This window comes from Microcebus murinus, chromosome 19, assembly GCF_040939455.1.
Source record: "Microcebus murinus isolate Inina chromosome 19, M.murinus_Inina_mat1.0, whole genome shotgun sequence".
In the NCBI taxonomy this organism is placed as follows: Eukaryota; Metazoa; Chordata; class Mammalia; order Primates; family Cheirogaleidae; genus Microcebus; species Microcebus murinus.
The window spans coordinates 24,344,896-24,363,041 of record NC_134122.1 but is presented as its reverse complement, the minus strand read 5'-3'; the positions used below and the strand labels follow the sequence as shown (position 1 = coordinate 24,363,041).

Sequence of the window (18,146 nt, the reverse complement as noted above, 5' to 3'; positions counted from 1 at the left end):
ATGCGGGTCCCAGCTGGTTCCGTGCCCAAGGCATGCCCCCTTTACATAGCCGGGGGGCTGCAGGAGGAAGGCCACTGGCTCTGCGACCCCGAGCCTGAGAACCCACAGGCTCCTCCCAGCAAGGGTGGAGCTGGCAGCTTCCTCCCGCTCTTCCCTTCCTACCTGCAGAGAACCCAGCCCCGAGGCCAAGGCTCCCGTCCCTGCCCCCAGCTCAGCAGCAGCTCTCACTGAGGCCACTTTTCCTTCTTGTGCAGGTATTTTTAACTAATTGTCATCCAACAAGATAGTGGACATGTCTTTTCTCTGTGATAAATGGTTGCATTTCAAATCTTCTCCCATTAACTTTTCAGTAAATGATGATGATGATGATGACGGCGAGGCTTTGCGTAACATGTGCCGACCCAACTCATGGGTGTTCTCTTTATTACAGGAGAGGTTGATGCGGGGAAAACTAACCTTCTGGGCCGCGTGGTTGTAGCAGTGACGCCGGCTCTGACTGCCGTGGATATGAGGGGTCTCAGGTGAGAGCAGACAGCCTCTTGCAAGGCCGTGCAGTGCAGTGGTTAGGGACCCTGGGACTCCATTCTGGAGCCTCCAGCTGCTGAGGTTTGGAGCTGGACCTGTCCCCAGCCAGCTGGCTACCCTTGAGCAAATGGCTCCACCTCTCTGGGCATTTTCCTCATCTATAAAAGGGGCCCCAGCTGTACCTACCTCACAGCGTCCTGGTGGGGCCGTCTGGGTTAACAAATGCAAAGAACACAGTGGAGCACTGTCCCACATGTGTTCCATAAATGCCAACCACCTCTTACACGGCAGCTGCCATTTCAGAAATGCCAGAGAGGGTGGAAAATGTGCAGGTTTTAATTTTGAATTATGGAGGAAGGGGTGGAATGTAGGTGGGCAATGGCGGGGAAAAGACAGAGAAAAACGAAAGGTTCTTACCTAGGGCTTATCAGTGGCAGTGACTACTTCCGGAGCCAAAGGGCAAAGCTGGCCAGGCCGGAAGCCCACCCCCTTCCCTGGGGCCACCTCTCCTCCTCCCCTCGCAGGGCTGCTTTGGCTGCACCGAAATCACCTGGGGAACTTTCAAAACAAACCGGATGCCTGGGTCCAGTCCCCAGAGATGGTGGGCGTGTGGCCTGGGCACAGGGACATTTAACTGCCCCAGGGTGGCGCTAACATGCCCTGGGACGGAGAACCTCGTCCTAGGGCTGGCGGGGCAGGTGATAAGGGTGCTGTGGCTCACACAAGCCCAGGGTTCTCGACAGGGATTGGTAGACACTTTTAAAATTTCCCTTTGAAAGGGAAGGGAAATGGCCTCCTCTCATTCCCCTTGGCCCAAAGCATGACGTGGGCCGGGGCCTTGGGAGGGGAAGGCGGCCTTGCTCACCCCTCTGTGCCCCACCCCCCCAAGGCTAAGTCGAATCATGAGCGGTTCTCCCCCTTCTGTGCACCTGTGAAGTCTTCAGTGGTCTGGCCAGGTGGGGGTGGGGGTAGGGGTGGGGTGGGCTGGCTCTGGGAAGGGCTACAGGCCCATTGGAGGGGGCACACGGTTTGAGCTCCATGGCACCTGGCCTCATGGCTCGAGTGTCCCCAGTGGAGTGGCTTTCCCTGAAACCTCAACTCCAGCTGGGGGGAGTCTCACTGTCTGTAAACACCTGCATTTCAGCAGGAGTGGGTTCCCGTAGAGGGTAAGGGGGTGTGTTCAGTGCAACATTGGGGTTTAGTTTCAGTGGTTCACGCTCACAGCCTTAGAATACATGAATGTTCCGAAGACTCCCTAAGTCGTTTCATCACTACTTGAAAAAAATCACAAGCACTTAAGGAAACAAAATAATGTTTTTATTAAAAATTGTACCCATAGCACCTCTCTAGCTTCCTACGAGTTGTTTGTTTTCTTTTTTTTTTTTAAATGAGATCTGGTTTTCTGCACAATTTCAGAAAATATTGTAGGGAAAACTTCAGGACTGACCCAAGTGCTCCCTGAACCAGAAGGTGACCCTGGAAGGGGACTTGCCTCAGGGGACGAGCTCAGTTCGCGAGTTTCTAGATCGTTCTCACCTTTCGGACAGGATCCATGCTACAGGGATGCTGAACTAAAGAGCCACGCTTACATACGCAGATTGACTGCTCGTTGGGAGAATAACTACACCGTGTGCCAAGAATGCGTAAAAACGAAAAACCATGCTACGAACCATTACGCAAACACCATGCTTCAGCCCGGTCGTGATCAGTACAAGCACAGCATCCAGAGAATTTTACAGAACGAGCACCACCCTCCCGCAGCTGGGGAGGCGCTTTACCCGGCGCCCGTCTCCTCAGCAGCTCCCGGTGCCCCATGTCGCGTCTTCTTTTGCCGAGGCGTGGAATCCAGTGTGCCTTAAAAGCACGAAGGGGAGAGAAGGGAAGACTGGGGGAGACGGGGCCCTGCTGCCCACAGGGTGGGCGATGTGCGGGGGGCCCTTGCGGTTCAGCGTGCCCCGGGAGGAGGGGGCCGTGCGGACCCATGCCCGGGGCTCGGACAGAGCACGGCCCCTCCTGGCTGCTCCGTGGCACCGTCTCTGCAGGGCAAGGGCAGCTCAACAGGATATGAAATGACCTGTCTGAGAGCCTCAGAGGGGACATAGCTGCCACCTTCTTGAGGCACCTGGGCGGCGGGACTTCCAGCACTGTGGGAGGCAGCAAGGTCTGGCCTTGGTGATAGACATTTTGCTTGTTCTTTTTCAGAGCTGAGATTAAAATTCAATATTCATTTTTCTATTGTGCAATTTTTTTCTTCCCTAAAATGAGAAGTTAGGAATTGACACTTCTCCATGCCCATGTCACTCTGGGAGGCTGAAATCTAACCAGAAACACCCAACTCCATTCCTTTGGTGCAGGTGGCTCTCACGGGACAGAGTCCCTTCGGGGGGGGGGGGGGGGCAGGCGCAGCCATGGGGCCAGGGCAGCCTAGTATAGACCATTCCACACAAAGCAAAGTCTACAAAAAGTTAAGAGAATACAGAAAACATGAGCTTGAAACAAAAGTGTCATGTTGTGGTCATGAAAACCAAATCATCTTCAACCTAAGACGTCACAACGCTTTGCCCCCGCATTTAAAGCAACATCCTTATGGCTTAAGAGAGCAAAGTGCACAGAAGGCATGTTTGTCCATGTTCTCCATTTACTGCTCATCGGTGGAAATCCAAGCACTCACATCGCGGTTTCCTGTCCGCTTCGCCCTCTCCGGGGCCGAGAGGAGGGAGCTGGGCTCTGTCCACTGCACTGTGGCTGGTGACTTCCACGCAGAAGTGGCTTTGGGCAGAGCATCTAGGATTTTTGGTTTAGAATATTTCCCCTTCCTCTCAGAAAAAGAAGGAAGGAAGGAAGGAAGGAAGGAAGGAAGGAAGGAAGGAAGGAAGGAAGGAAGGAAGGAAGGAAGGAAGGAAGGAAAAATGGAAGGAGAGAGGGAGGGAGGGAAGGAGAGGGAGAAAGGAAACTTCCCACACCCTCTAATTTTGGAAGGGCTGAAAAGGGTTTTTCATCCCACTCAAAACTCTCCTTGGTCTCCTGGGGCCACACCCAGCAACTCTGAAAGCAGAGAATCAAGACATCGAGACAGCGTCCACACCCTCTGCCCCAGGGAGGCGTGCAAAGAAAATAGCCAAGTAGAGACCCCGTTTTCTACATGTGGCTAGGAGACCGTCTCCCTGGTGGTACCAGCCAGTCGCCAGCCCAGCTGTTCCCCACCCTCAGGGCACTGGAAGGTCACCTGAGGGGACGGCACCCCCCTTTTCTGCTGTGCACGGGGGATGTTGACAGTGGTGTCGAGTCTTGAGTGTGTCGCACTCCTGCTGGCGAGATGGAGGCCGGGGCCCTCACGGAGCTCCGGGCGCACGCCTGACTGGCACCAGCAACTCTCCAGTGACATCCAGCCCTGGGCCCGGGGCTGAGGGGCTGCTCACCTACAGCTCAGATCACAGTGGCTGGGGGCACAGCCACGTCTGGGCTCTAAGTTTTCCAAAGTAGTTCAAACTATTTTCATTTAGCCAAAAAAGATAAAGCAAAGCAATGACAATTAAAGAAACCAACGTTTCCAGAAAACCTGTTAAGGCTAAAAGCTGGCGTCGGATGGGGGTGGGGCAGCAGCGCCAGCTGTCAAGAAGCAGTGGGTGGCCGGCGGGGCAAGAGGACAAACAGAAGGACTGCCCCGGCGTGCGCAGCGACGCCTGGTGTGCACCGAGGTAAGTCAGGACCTTGTTTTCTCAGAGCTGTTTCGCTTTATTTGGAGACACTGTTGCGTTTCATCTTTCCCATGTACAAAGCTGAACAATTAATAAAAAGGCACCTGGAGACAGCAAAGACGCATTCATTTCATGTGACATATCTTAAAAAAAGATAAAAAGATTTAAAAAATACTCTGGTTAACAATGCACACTTCCTACATAACAGGCAGTTCTGCAAACGCCGTCTTAGTTCCTCTCCTTAGGGGAGGCCGGCCGTGGCTGTGCGTGCGCGGAGGGTACTGCTCGCTGGGGGCGGGCGCCCGGCTGCCAGCCTGGGGAGGCCGCCTGCTCCTGCACTGTCGGGTGTAAAGGAAGGAAGGAAGGAAGAAAGAAAAGCCCCGAATATTTCACCGCTGGGATGACACGGAACGCAACAGCTGGGCCCCCGGGGTCAGAGGGCGGCCCCTTAGCACGGCTGCCATCGGCAGGAACCTCGGAGCTGACTCCTTGGCCGGACGCTGCTGAGTGAGAACGTTTCAGAGACGGATGGAGCTGGGTCCGCAAGCCCGAGCCTGGGCAGGAACGTTTGCTCTCCACACCCCAGACGGTGGGTGTCCGAGGTGGAGAATGCGAGCCGCTGGTTCTCCGGAAGAGGAGGTAGAAAGAGAAGGGGCGGCCGAGGGGTGGCTCCGCCGTCTGCTGGGCCCTCCGCTCTCCCCTCCCCCAGCCTTCCCAGCCGGTCTTTCAGCGGAGGAGCCCAGGCTGGGCAGGCGTGAGAGCCCCCAGGCCCAGCGGTGCCAAGCCATTGCACCAGTGAAATACACCTTCTCTTAAAAAGAAAAGAAAAAGAAAGAAACCTGCTTCCTGCAGCGATGTTACAAAAAGCCATTAAAAAAACCTTTCTAATTGAAATCTAGTGTTCACAAGTGGGTAAAACCATCACTTATCAGAATTCTTTTCTTTTTAAACAAAAATTTCAGCTCAGTTATTGGAGTTGATTGTCTTAACAAAAATAGACTCCGGAGTGTTCGCATCCGATCTACCCTGATAGAGGCGCCGCGCTCACACGAAGGAGGAGAAGCCGGTGAGCGGAGTCCGGGCGCCGGGGGCTGCGGGGGTGTAGACGCCGCCCGCACTCTGCGTGGTGACCACCGTGTGCAGGTGCGGCCCCGCCTCGGCCCCCGCCACCGCCTCGTACCTGTGCGGCGCGGGGGCTCGGCCCTGGGGCCGGCGCTTCCAGGAGTTGTAGTAGGTGGGGTCGCTCATGTAGTGGTTGACGAAGGAGTGCTTGGGCAGCGCGTCCTCGTAGTCCGAGTCGGTGGCCTGCGGGGAGAGGGCAGTGTGAGCACCGACTCCGCGGCCACGCGGGCCCTGGGAGGGCACAGGGCAGGCTGGGGTGCGGGAGGCAGGCCGTTGGGGCCACTGTGGTGGGCACATGCCAGCTCTTTCCCGCTGCCTCAGCCCCTCTCCAAGCCCAGGTCTCCCAAGCCCGGCACAAGGATTGCACACCTCCTGTCTGGTCCCTGGCGCAGGGCTGGGCCGCCCCACCGGGGAGAGGTGTGCACTGCGTCCCTGCCCCAGGAGAGGCCTGCCCGCCCCATGCTCTGTCCGCCCTTACAGTGCAGCACACCTACGACCACTAGGGGGGGAACAGAGCAGAGTCTTCAGCTTGCCTGAGATCAAGGTTTGGGCTCAGCTACAGACCAAAGAGAAAGGATGCTCATGTGAAGGGGAGGAGAGGGTGCAGCCTCTGTGGCCTCCCTCAAAAACGACGGTGTAACGTCAGAGACATCGGTGGGGAGGGCACCGGGAAATGAAGCCGCCTGGACGAGCAGAATGTCTAAAACATCTGCCTCCCCCCACCAGGTGCTGAGTGGCCTCATCCCTCGACACACAGCCATGAAAAATCCACACTGGGCATTGCAGTGATGTTTGAAGATCAGTCCCTTTGAGGTGTGTGTGTGTGTGTATTTTATATATAGATATAAAATAAATCAGTAGCTTCCATTAAGAACATTGAACTCACATTTTCTATGTTCATTTTCTTAAAGCAAAACTATAGTGTTTTTTTTTTTTTCGGTCTTTCAGGTTGATTTTAAATCATTGGAAGGATTGCCAAGGGAGAAAATGGATGCTGAAATGGAGTTTTTCCCAAGAGAGTGGAGGGCTCCTGGTTTCCCTGACAAGTGCCACAAGCTCCCAGATAGGCTGAAACACCCTGGGACCCCCACCTGAGGGTCCTGGGAGCTTTCTGAGCACGTAGGGAAGCCCACCTGGTGGGGACAAAACCTGGCTGGCTTGTCCATGCTCTGCCTTGGGACCAACATTAAGACACATTCCAGATCCCTGAAACACAGCAGGTTCCTCACTTCCCCCAACTGGACGGTACAGAGGCCCATAGACACATGAGAGATGTCAAAAATGGGTTTGTAAACACGGTGGCCAGCCTTCAAAGTTCAAGGAGGGAACAGGACGTTGTGGTGGGTAGAGCCCAGCATTTCAAGGTACCTGTGGGGTGGGCAGACCCGGCTTGGGGACCAGCAGCATCTTGCTACCACCAGGCTGGGCGCTGCGATGCAACGTGCGGATGTCTCTGCGCCTTAGCACGGGAGGCTGTGGCCCAGGTCACAGCACCTCTTTCAGAATGAAAATACGCTCAAAGGAAAAATGCAAAGCCAGGTGGGTCCCCAGGGTGTGAGAGCAGCAGCCTCTCTGCAGGGGTGGGGCAGGGAAGGGAACGAGGTCTGCATCCCTTCATTTTACAGGGGCCGTTCTGAGACGCAGTAAAACCAGAGGGTCCCTCGGCACTACAAGCGATGTTCCTGCCAGCTGCTCTCTGTCATCTGGTAGGGTAGTTGGAGAGTGAATTACCCACATCAGCGCCCAGGCGGGAAGCTCTGATCCGTGAGCTGTCCTGCACCTGGGGAGCAGCGTCCGTCCTAGAAGCCTGGAAGAGCAGTCGCCTCCAAGCTGTGCAGAAACCCCTTGTAAACATAGGGGGAGCCAGAGACCCCTGGGATTTTCGGACACAGGCTGAAAATCCAGCTCTAACTGGAATATTTACATGAAAGTAACAGCAAGACACAGACTGGGGACTTTTCAGAACATTAAGTGTAAACTGTTTGCATTATGGCACAGTCAGCTGTCAGCCGCTGCATACACCTGGGGTCCCTCTGCCTCTTACTTCCTACAGACACGCGGAGCTGAGAGCGGCTTCTCCCGGCACTGGCCAGAGGCAAGAGCCAGCTTCTCCACAAGCCACGACAGTGATCAACAGCATTGCGGCTTCTTCTTCGTGCACGCTGGTGTCACACCAGATTGATGCACTTGCACGGTCTTTGCACCTGCCCACGGTCCTTTGGCGTGGGTGTTATTCCCATTTCACGGAGGAAGAAGCAAGGCTCAGTGAGACAGGCCAGGTGGGGGCGCCTGAGTGCCTGACCTGCCGAGGGTTCGGTGCCCCAGCAGACGTGGAACTGACCTCGGCTACGGTGTCCCTCTGCCTGAGCTGAGCAGGTCCACAGCCCTGATTCGTGATTCCAAGCCCACAGTGCTCTGAAAATCAAGAGCTTTTCCTATAACTCATTTGGTGGCAAGCCTGACCTGACTTGAGCCAATTTAGCAGCTAACCTTGAGCTGGACGGATGTGGGCTATTCAGTGTGAATGTTCTCACGGTTTGCTGCAGAAATACCAACGTGTTTGATCATGGGGTGCTGGCCCGACCCTACGGGGGATGCGACATAATATACGACATATTCCAACACTGAGAAACGCTAAATTCTTAAACATATCCGGCCTTGAGGGTTTCAGGTGAGAGATCAGGGATCTGTATTTGTGGCTGCTGCTTAAGATTTATTCTTTGTCTGTTTTCTAGAGGCCTAGAGGTGGATTACAAGGTAGAGCTCTGTGCAAACTAGGACAGGAAGAAAAGAGAACAAAGATCATCCAAAAGAAGCCAAAGGAGTCTGTTATCAGCCCCTGAATTGGGTTTGTCACTTCTTGAGACTCCGACTTTGAATCCAAATTTCCTGAAGCTAAGGAAAAAGACCATGTATTGAAATACATTGAAGGTATCACTTTTCTCATAAGAAATGCACACAACAGCTGGGAATGGATGACAGCAATTTAGTTGTGGGTTTCACAAACTGGGGTTAGGGGTTCATTATCACCTGAATATCATACAGAAAGTTTACGACTTTCACCCTCTTCAGACTGTATCCCCAGGTGCTCTGGGATCCTCCCCATCCAACCTCCCTCCCCCTAGGGATACTCAAGTGGAAAAGCTGAGAAACAGTGACTGGATTCAGTTTCCTCATATGGATCTGAAAGAACCGGACCCACAAATGCAAGTGATGTTTTTAGATCTTTTCAGGGTCATTGAGGCTGGGGCTAGCCTGGGGCCAGACCCAGCACTGGTTATATGAGCTAACGTGGCAGAAGCAAAGCTTTTCTAGTAACAGACAGGGGACATCTCCAACCTTGGTCCTATGGAAGGTAGAGAAACACTGTTTATAGGGGTGGGTCTTATATCACTCTGAGTGGTGGAAAAATTACCAAATTCATGGGAATGTGTGTTTTTGATTCTGTGTCAGTAAACCCGTGTAGCAGCCACTTGACAACCCTTTGGGCATCTTTCTGTCCTCCTTATGCCCTTTTCCCAGCCCCTCCTCCTGCAGTTCGTAGGCTGTAGAGAAGTGGGGTTCATGACCAGGTCGGGGGTAGGTGCAGTCTGCAAAGGACTGCTGACTTCTTGGAGGAGTCCGAACTTCTAAGCATATGTCTAGAACTGTTTAGAGAATGAAGGTAACATGTGTTCCACACCTGTATATATTCATGTGATTTGTAAAGTACCATTTCATTCAAGACTTCTTAGTAGGTATATGTGTTTCCTCAACCAAAAATCTAAAAGTCCTATAATATCAAGAGAAGGGTCTATGACAAATGTGGGTGCTAAGAAGGGGTCCAGGCAGGAGACACAAATTGGGAGTGGCTGTCCAGCTTAGTGTTTGTGTCTGGGACTCAACTGACCCCTTCTTTGAAGGAAGCAATTCTTTCCACGTGGGCTGAATGGCTCACCTCTCAGAAAACAGTGATTGGCTAATGGGTGGGCATGTGACTTACCCTCTGCCAATCAGCATCTTGCCCTGGGATTTTTCACATTGCATCTGGAAGGGGAGAATTCTCTGTATGGGGAGTAAAGCTATAAGCCCATGCTCATAAACCTAGCCAAATGATTCTAAAAGCCAATCTGAGAGAACAACAACCCATTGTGCAGAAAGAAGCAGAAACAAGAGACTAAGAGAGGCTTCCTTTGCTTCTTTGTTTAGGGACAAGGAGTGAGAATGCATGCAGGGTCACATGACAAGTAAATGTCAGGCAGAGGGAAGTAAACCTCAAAGGAAATCAGGCAGAAGGAGAGAGAGGAAAGGATGGTCAAAAACCTACCTAATAGGTACAGTGAACACTATCCGGGTGACAGGCACATTTTTAACCCCGACTCAAGCATTACAAAAGTGATCCTTGTAACCCAAAACATTTGTACCCCCATAAAACTCTGAAATAAAAAACAAAAATAAAAAAAAATAAGTGTGAGGCAGAGTTAGAGCTAAAAGCCAGGTTTCCTGGCTCCTGCTCAGACCTTGCCATTGCCTGCTGGAGAAAGCACAGTGTTAAAATACCATTCTTCCTCCTGCTGCCTGCTGTTTATTATTTATATGATATTATTATTTTTTAATGAGGATGTATTTTAGAGAGTTAGAATTATTGACAAAAAGGAAATGCTGCAGGGTCTTTTTTTTTTTTTTTTTTTTTTTGGTAAGTTTCCTGTGTGATGTGAAGTAGCGATGTGTGTTGGTTTCCCAGGAAACCGCAGGAGGACAGAATGTGATTGGATGCGGCGTCAGACCAACTGTGAGAGTTTCTAAAGGTGCACAGATGCCTGGGAAGCAGCTAATAGAGATAATCTCAACACTTTGGGTATTATACTGGCAAGATGAAAGACTCAAATATTATTAAGGAATTAATTGGGTACAAGGGGTTAGTCTAAGTTGGTTAGAGCAGGAGGGAGTTTGAAAACTGTTTCTTTGGATTTTGAAAACAATTTTTAACATGTGATTTGAACAATAGTCCTGATATCATTCATAAGCAGCTGTGTGATGAAATGGTGAAAAAACCTCTTATTTCTAACCAGAAAAATAAAGAGCCCCAGCATGTGCCACATGCTACTCAGGCATCATTCAGAGCAGCTCTGATCAGGCAGGCTCCTGTGTACCTGGGAACCGACTTAACCATTTTTAGTATTCCTGAAAATGGTTAAAAATTACCCTGGGGAAAAAACTATGGCATCACTATTTTCTTAGTGAAATAGTAGCTTCTCAGGAGAGTTCTAGCAGAGACTGTGTGGGGTTTATGACTCCTTATGCCCTGGGCTCTGGAGAAGAGTGTCCCGGAAGGGTGGGCAGGAGGAGCCTACCCTGATGGGATTAAGACCACTGGGACTTAGGGATGCTATGTCTGAGGCTGTGAGAGAATAGGAGGTGAAGGAATTGCCTGAGCAGAAGCCTGAAAATAAATGCAGATGTTAACTGCCTAGTTGGGGGATATATATCAGCAATCTGTGAGTACAGCAAAGCATGCTCCAACCTCAGAGCCTAAGGGGTCTCATGCATGAAAAGCTGCAGGTGGCCTGACATGAAAACTCCTCATGGCTATAGAGGTAGATTGCAATATGTCAGCCCAGGAGAAGGGTCTCAAGGCTTCCACAGTGTTTGCACCCTGGGCCAAGTTCCTTCTCTCCCTTTCTCTCAACAATGCCTCAGTTAATGTAAAACCAGTCTCCCAGTGGGAAGCATGTAGTTTCCTTGTTTCTTGATCAAATGGGTCGCAGCTACTGACATTAAAGATTGATATCCATGTATATAGCTTGAGCATGGGATAAGTCAGTTTACCTTGATCAAAAGGGTTGTACCTACTAAAGAATTATGTGTTTTTCACTTCTAGAAAGGAAAAGAAAATTAGCTAAGACACCTTGTGATTTTGGGGGGAGCCCCGAAACCTTTGATCATTGTATCCTGTGATTTTTTTCACATGAGATCATTGTATTTTGCAATATGGCAAAGAGAATAAAAAGCAAGTGCTGGGGTTTAGTCACTGCCACCTTGGCACCAGAGTACTGGTGGTCCCCTGATCTCCCCGCTTTCTTAACTATTATTTCTGTGTCTTTGTTTCTTTTATCTCTTGCAACACAGTTTTCCAGGGGACCCTATCTTTATTGGGGATGTCGTGACCCCCCGATACTGCCCTGGTCCATGGGTTTAAACTGCATCTACACCATGGCAAATCATTGGCTTGAACTCAGGGCAAAGAATGCACATTACTCTTCATCCCTAATATCCCAGTTGTAATGTATTTAAATCCATAAGCTGCCTTCAGTAGGGAGGATAAACATCTTAAACCCACATCTAAATCCAAGTCCCTTATTAGATAGTCCTATTTGAAAACTGGTATTACAGCTTTGGGGTTTATTCTACTGCTGAGCAACCTGAGTCTGTTCTCTGTGACAGTTGCTTCTCCAGCTAAGGGCCTTATCTACAGTTCTGTAACTTTATTCTGTTTCCGTAAATTTGGAGTTAGGGTACCAAGCCAGAAACCCACATTTGTTACTAGTCTCCTCTGAATATAAGAATTATTAGTCACGGAGGCAAAAAATCCTTCTGGAATGGCAATGTAAAGAGCTCAGCAGAACTTTCCCCAGTGGAACAATGATTTAACAGGTAAAAATTATTTTGTAAACAACCATCTAAAGTCTTTGGAAATGGTGCTAAGGGAACACAGCAAATGGAAAAAGATTTATACAAGAAAATCTACGAAATCACACTCAGAATAGTGAGAGTCTGTGGCATTTGAGCCATGATCTACTGTCCCCACCCTCACCCCTAGCTTAGTGTGACAGAAACTCCACCTGGGCAGATGGCCAAAAAAGACGGGGTCCTGGTCTAGGAATTTGGTTTAATCCAGAGAGGAAAGCTGCCAGCATCTGGCATCTAGCTTCCTTGCTTCCCTAACCCAGCTCCATACTGAAGAAGCTTTGTTCCAGGCAGGTATGGCCAAGAGAACTGGGGCTTCCTTCCCTCACCCTGCCTTCACTTATCAGCTGGGAGGTCTATACCAGGTGCAGCAGGCAGAGAATATTGGGCCCTGATTGCCCTACCCCAGCTCATTTGTAGGGAAGAAGTTCCACACTGGGAGGAGTAAGCTCAGAAGACCAGGAGCTAACAACATCTCAACCCAGTGTCCCACTTGTGTAGCAGGTTTGTCACTATGGAAAAAGAGGACCAGTGTCCCCACCTCCAGCTTGGGTGCTGTGACACAGAGGTTCTGCACAAGGGGGAAAGATAGTCCATTAGAACAGAGAGCTCCCCAGGTCTGCCTAAGGATAATGACTTTATTTGGAGCAAGGCATGCCTAAGGGGGTTGTTGAAAAGATCAGAGACTTCAGTGGTGAGAAATGAAGAGGAAGCTGGTAGTTCCATGAAGCAATAAGTGAAGCAGAAACCAGCTAGAATTTTAAACAGAGAGAGCCAGGTAAAGGTACAGCTAGGGCTAAGAGGTTTCTTAGGGTCATAACAAGCATCAAAAATTGTCAGCATGTGGCTACTGCAAAAGGGATGGAGTGTAACTGGATCAGAGTGTGGAGCAATTTATGCCCAGGGCATTTGAAAAATAATAAAGCTAGTTAAGTACTGGTGGTTAACTGCTGGGCATGATGCCAATAGTGTGACTACATCTAGAACCTTAATGGGGAGAGTCAAAGAGAGCCCGACTAATACTAGTCATCCCTGGTAGGCAAGGAGACGCTACAGATGCCTACATCCTCTGAGAAGTGATGTCAGAGCATACACACTGCAGGGGAAAGAGACTTCATTGAACTAGTCCAGCCAAATCTAGAAACAAATAAACAAGCAAATAAGCAAACAACAACAATTCTCAAAGGGGTAAGCCTATCAGTATTTAGAGTTGCTAAAGTATATTATCTAAAATGATGTTTAAAAAAACCCAAAAAACTATAGGAAAGTATAATGCATACACAGAAAAAAAAAGCAGGCAGCCTCTGAGGGGGCCCAAATGTTGAACAAAGCAGGCAAAGGTTTCAAAGGCAGCTATTATAATTATGTTTAAAGAACTAAAGGAAACCATGTTTAAAGAATTAAAGGAAGGTATGATGGACAATATTGCACCAAGTAGAGAATATCAATAAAGAGACAGAAACTGGGAACCTATAGAGTTGAAAAGTAAATAACTGAAATTAAAATTCATTATATGGGTTCAATAGTAGATTTGAGCTGGCAGAAAAAGAATCAGTGTATTTGAAGACAGATTAACAGAGATTATGCAATCAAAAAGAAAGAAAAAAGAATTTAAAAAGAGCAGAAAAAACATGAGACAGCACTAAGTGCACCAACATATGTGTAATAAGAGCACCATAATAAGAGGAGAAAGAGAAATAAAGAGAAAAAATACTGGAAGTAATAATAATGTAGAATTTCCCAAATTTGATAAAAAGCAATAATCTGTACATTCAACGAGCTCAGTAAACTGAAAATAAGATAAATGCAAAGAGAATCACACCCATACATTTCATCGTCAAAATTTGAAAGACAAAGACAAAAAGAAACTCTTGAAACCAGCAAGAGAAAATGAACTTATCATGTACCAGGGAACTCAAATAATATTAATAATTGACTTCTAATCAGAGGGAATGGAGGACAGAAAGCAATGCAGTCACATTCAAAGTGCTGAAAGAAAATTGTTAACCAAGAATATTATATCCAGTAAAACTATTTTCAAAAATAAAGGTGAAATAATGACATTCCCAAATAAAAACTGAGAAAAAATACAATGCTAAGCAGATCTTCCTTACAAGAAATACCAAAGGTAACAGCTTTTGTGGCTATCCAAAAAAAAAAAGAAAAAAAGAAATACTAAAGGAAGACCAACAGGTTGAAAGCAACTGATACCAGGCAATAATTCAAATCCATATGAACAAACAAAAAGCACTAATAAAGGTAATTACATAGATAATTATATAAGACAGCATAGGCCGGGCGCGGTGGCTCACGCCTGTAATCCTAGCTCTTGGGAGGCCGAGGCGGGCGAATTGCTCAAGGTCAGGAGTTCAAAACCAGCCTGAGCAAGAGCAAGACCCCGTCTCTACTATAAATAGAAAGAAATTAATTGGCCAACTGATATATATATAAAAAATTAGCCGGGCATGGTGGCACATGCCTGTAGTCCCAGCTACTCGGGAGGCTGAGGCAGAAGGATCGCTCGAGCCCAGGAGTTTGAGGTTGCTGTGAGCTAGGCTGACGCCATGGCACTCACTCTAGCCTGGACAACAAAGCGAGACTCTGTCTCAAAAAAAAAAAAAAAAAAAAAAAAGACAGCATAATTACATATTTCTTCTCTTATCTGATTTAAAAAGAATTTCATAAGACATTGTGTATATAATTGTATTGTTGGGCCTATAATCTATAGAAATGTAACATATTTTAACAATAACAATACAAAGGAGGCAGTAGAGTAAGGAAATGACACTCAATGATAACTTGAAGTCACAGGAAGAAATGGACTAGAAATAATAAATGAGAAGGCAAAAATTACAAACTCCATTAATATATGCTATATCCCCTTTCTTTTATTAATTTCTTTAAAAGACATATAATTATATAAAGTAATAATTATAAAAATGCATTCTTGAGTTTTTAACACATACAGATATAATATGTATAATACTAGCACAAAAAGAGGAGGTGGGAATACAGCTATATAGAAGTAAAGTCTGTATATGTCACTGAAATTCAGTATAAATCTGAAGTAGATACTGGTATTAGAGCAAGTCACTGACAAAAATAACTTAAATATATATAGTGAAAGCAAAATCAAGGAAATTAAAATGTATACTAGAAAAAGCCATTTAATAAAAAACAATAAGAAAAAATAGGGAAATAAAGAGATAAGACACCTAGAAGACCAATATCAAAATGGCAGATATAAAGTCTACCTTAGCAGTAATTACATTAAATGTGAATGAATTAGGCTGGGTGTGGTGGCTCATGCCTGTAATCCTAGCACTTTGGGAGGCTAAGGTGGGAGGATAATTTGAGGTCAGGAATTCAAGACCAGTCTGAGCAAGAGTAAGATCCCATCTCCACAAAAAATAGAAAAATAACTAGGTGTGGTTGTGTGCACCAGTAGTCCCAGCTACTCAGGAGGCTGAGGCAAGAGAATTGCTTGAGTCCAGGAGTTTGAGGCTGCAGTGAGCTATGATGAGGCCACTGCACTCTAGCCCAGGTGACAGAGTGAGACCCTGTCTCAGAAAAAAAAAAAAAAAAGTGAATGGATTAAACAATCCAATCAAAAGGCAGAGATGGGAAGAGTGATTAAAATAACATTATCTAACTATATGCTGCCTATAAGAGACACACTTTGAATTCAGACAAAAAAATATGTTGAAAATAAAAGGATAGAAATGATACACCATGGAAACTGTAGCCAAAAGAGAATTAGAAAAGCTTTGCTAATATCAGAAAAAACACATATTAAGACAAAACATGTTATCAGAGACAAAAAGGGGCATCTTATACTGATAAAAGGGTAAATCCATCCAGAAGTTATAACAAGTGTAAAGATGTATGCACCTAACAACAGAAGCCCAAATACATGAAATTGAAACTGACAGAATTGAAGAGAGAGAGAGACAATTCAACAATCATAGTTAGATACTGATGAATGGAACAATCAGGCAGAAGATCAAACATGTAGAAATCTGAAAGAATATTATAAATCAACTAGGTCTAACAGACATATACAGAACACTCTACCCAATAACAGCAGAAGACAATAAGTAAATTTAAAAGAACTAAAAATATACAAAGTATGTTTTTCTGAGCGCAATAGGATAAAATTTAAAATAAATAATAGAAGAAAATTAGGGAAATGCACAAATAAGAGGAAATTTATAACATACTCCTAAATAACCAATATGTCAAAGAAGAAATTACAAAAGAAATTTAAAAATACTTTGAAATTAGTGAAATAAAAACCACAATATATTAAGACTTATGGAATTCAGCTTTCCCAGTGTGTAGAAGGAAATTTTTAGCTATAAAGGCCTATATTTCCAAAAAGAAAGATTTCAAATCAACATTCTAAATTTCCAACTTAAGAAACTGAAAGAAGAAGAGCAAACTACATCCAAATCAGGTAGGAGAAAGAAAATAATAAAGATTAGAATAGAAATAAATAAAATACAAAGTAGAAAAATAGAAAATCAATGAAACTACAAGTTGGTTCTCTGCAAAAATGAACAAATTTCTAAAATTTTAACCAGGAACAAGAGAGAGAAATGTATTATTAAATCAAATTATTAAAATCAGGAATGAATTAGGGGTTATTACTACTGATCTTACAGAAATGAAGGACTATAAGCAACTGTAAGCAATTGTATCTCAACAAATTAGATTATTGAGATAATAACAAATTTCTAGAAAGACACAGATGATTGACACTGACTTAAAAATTAAAAAAAATAGAAAAATGGAATAAATCTATAACTAATAAAGAGATAGAACTAGTAATTAACAATGCCCCCCAAGGAAAGGCTAGGACCAGATGGCTTCACTGGCAAATTCTAACAAACACTTAAAATAATTAATACCAATTGAGGAAGAAATATTTCCCAAATCATTCTGTGAGGCCATTCTATATTACCCTAATATAAAAACCAAACAAAGGCATGTAAGAAAAGTAAACTCCAGACCTATATCCCTTATAAATATAGCTACAAAAATCCTCAACAAAAGCTTGCAAACTTAAGCCAACAACATACAAAAAGGATTATACACTATGACCAACTGTGATTTATCCCAGGAATGCAAGGTGGATTTAACATCCAAACATTAATTTATATAATATACCATATTAATAGAATAAAGGACAAACCCCACCTCAACAGACACAGAAAAACCATTTGAAAATATCCAACACCTTTTAAGAATAAAAACACTCACCAAACTCAACCAGATAAAGGGCATGTTATTCATTAGCCAAAAGGTAGGAAAACTCCAACGCAGAAAAAGGCTCACAGAGCAGGCCTGAGGTCACTAGCCGTAGAAAGGCCTGCTTCCAACCATGACCCTTGATTGGCATCTGGGAACTTGACTGATGAAAATTTCCTTACACTGACATACAGTTTCCCTAAATTGTAAGCGTGGCCACTGTGCCTAAACTGTGCAATGTGGTTTATGCCAAACACCTTGCCTTCCTTCGGGGAGTCTGGAAGGTTGGTACGTGCTAGGCAGAGGATGCCCATGTGACCTCCCAGTAACAGCTCTGGGCACCGAGTTTCTCAGCAGCATTGACAGTGCGGCCCACAGCTTGCACTAGGCTCAAGGCTATGGCACAAGCTGTGGCAGACAAAATGCACACATGTTCCTACAACTCAGTGGTGGAGGATCAAGTGTGTCCTGTGTGACTCTTGAAAGTTTGTGCCTGACTTGTGCCCGAGCACTTTCCCCTTTGTCAACTTTGCTTTGTATTCCTTCACTCTGATAAATCTGAATCATGAAGACAGACTAGATGCTGAGTTTTGTGAGTCCTTCTAGTGAATTCTCGGGCTTCTGAGTGGTCTTGGGGATCCCAGATGCAAATCTAAATGTTCATCAACAGATGAATCGATTTTAAAAATGTGGTATTTCCATACAATGGTATATTTTCAGCCATAAAAGGGAATGAGTACTAACATATGCCACAACAGGGATGAACCTGAAAACATTATGCTGAGTGTAATAAGCCAGGCACAAAAGGCCACATACTGCATGATTCCATTCCATGAAATCCCCAGAATAGGCAAATCTATAGAGATGGAAAGTGGACTAGTGTTT

The 18,146-nt window shown here is 46.2% G+C and overlaps 1 protein-coding gene across 1 annotated transcript in view; it reads right to left on the bottom strand.

Moving 5' to 3' along the window:
- Positions 1–4,236: 4,236 nt before the first annotated feature.
- Positions 4,237–18,146, bottom strand: part of SDK1 (sidekick cell adhesion molecule 1) — a 905,178-nt gene continuing 891,268 nt past the window's right edge. The window contains exon 45 of the mRNA XM_020281544.2: positions 4,237–5,528. Coding sequence (XP_020137133.2) covers positions 5,268–5,528 — 261 coding nt within the window. The 3' untranslated portion in view covers positions 4,237–5,267. The remainder of the gene's footprint in view (positions 5,529–18,146) is intronic.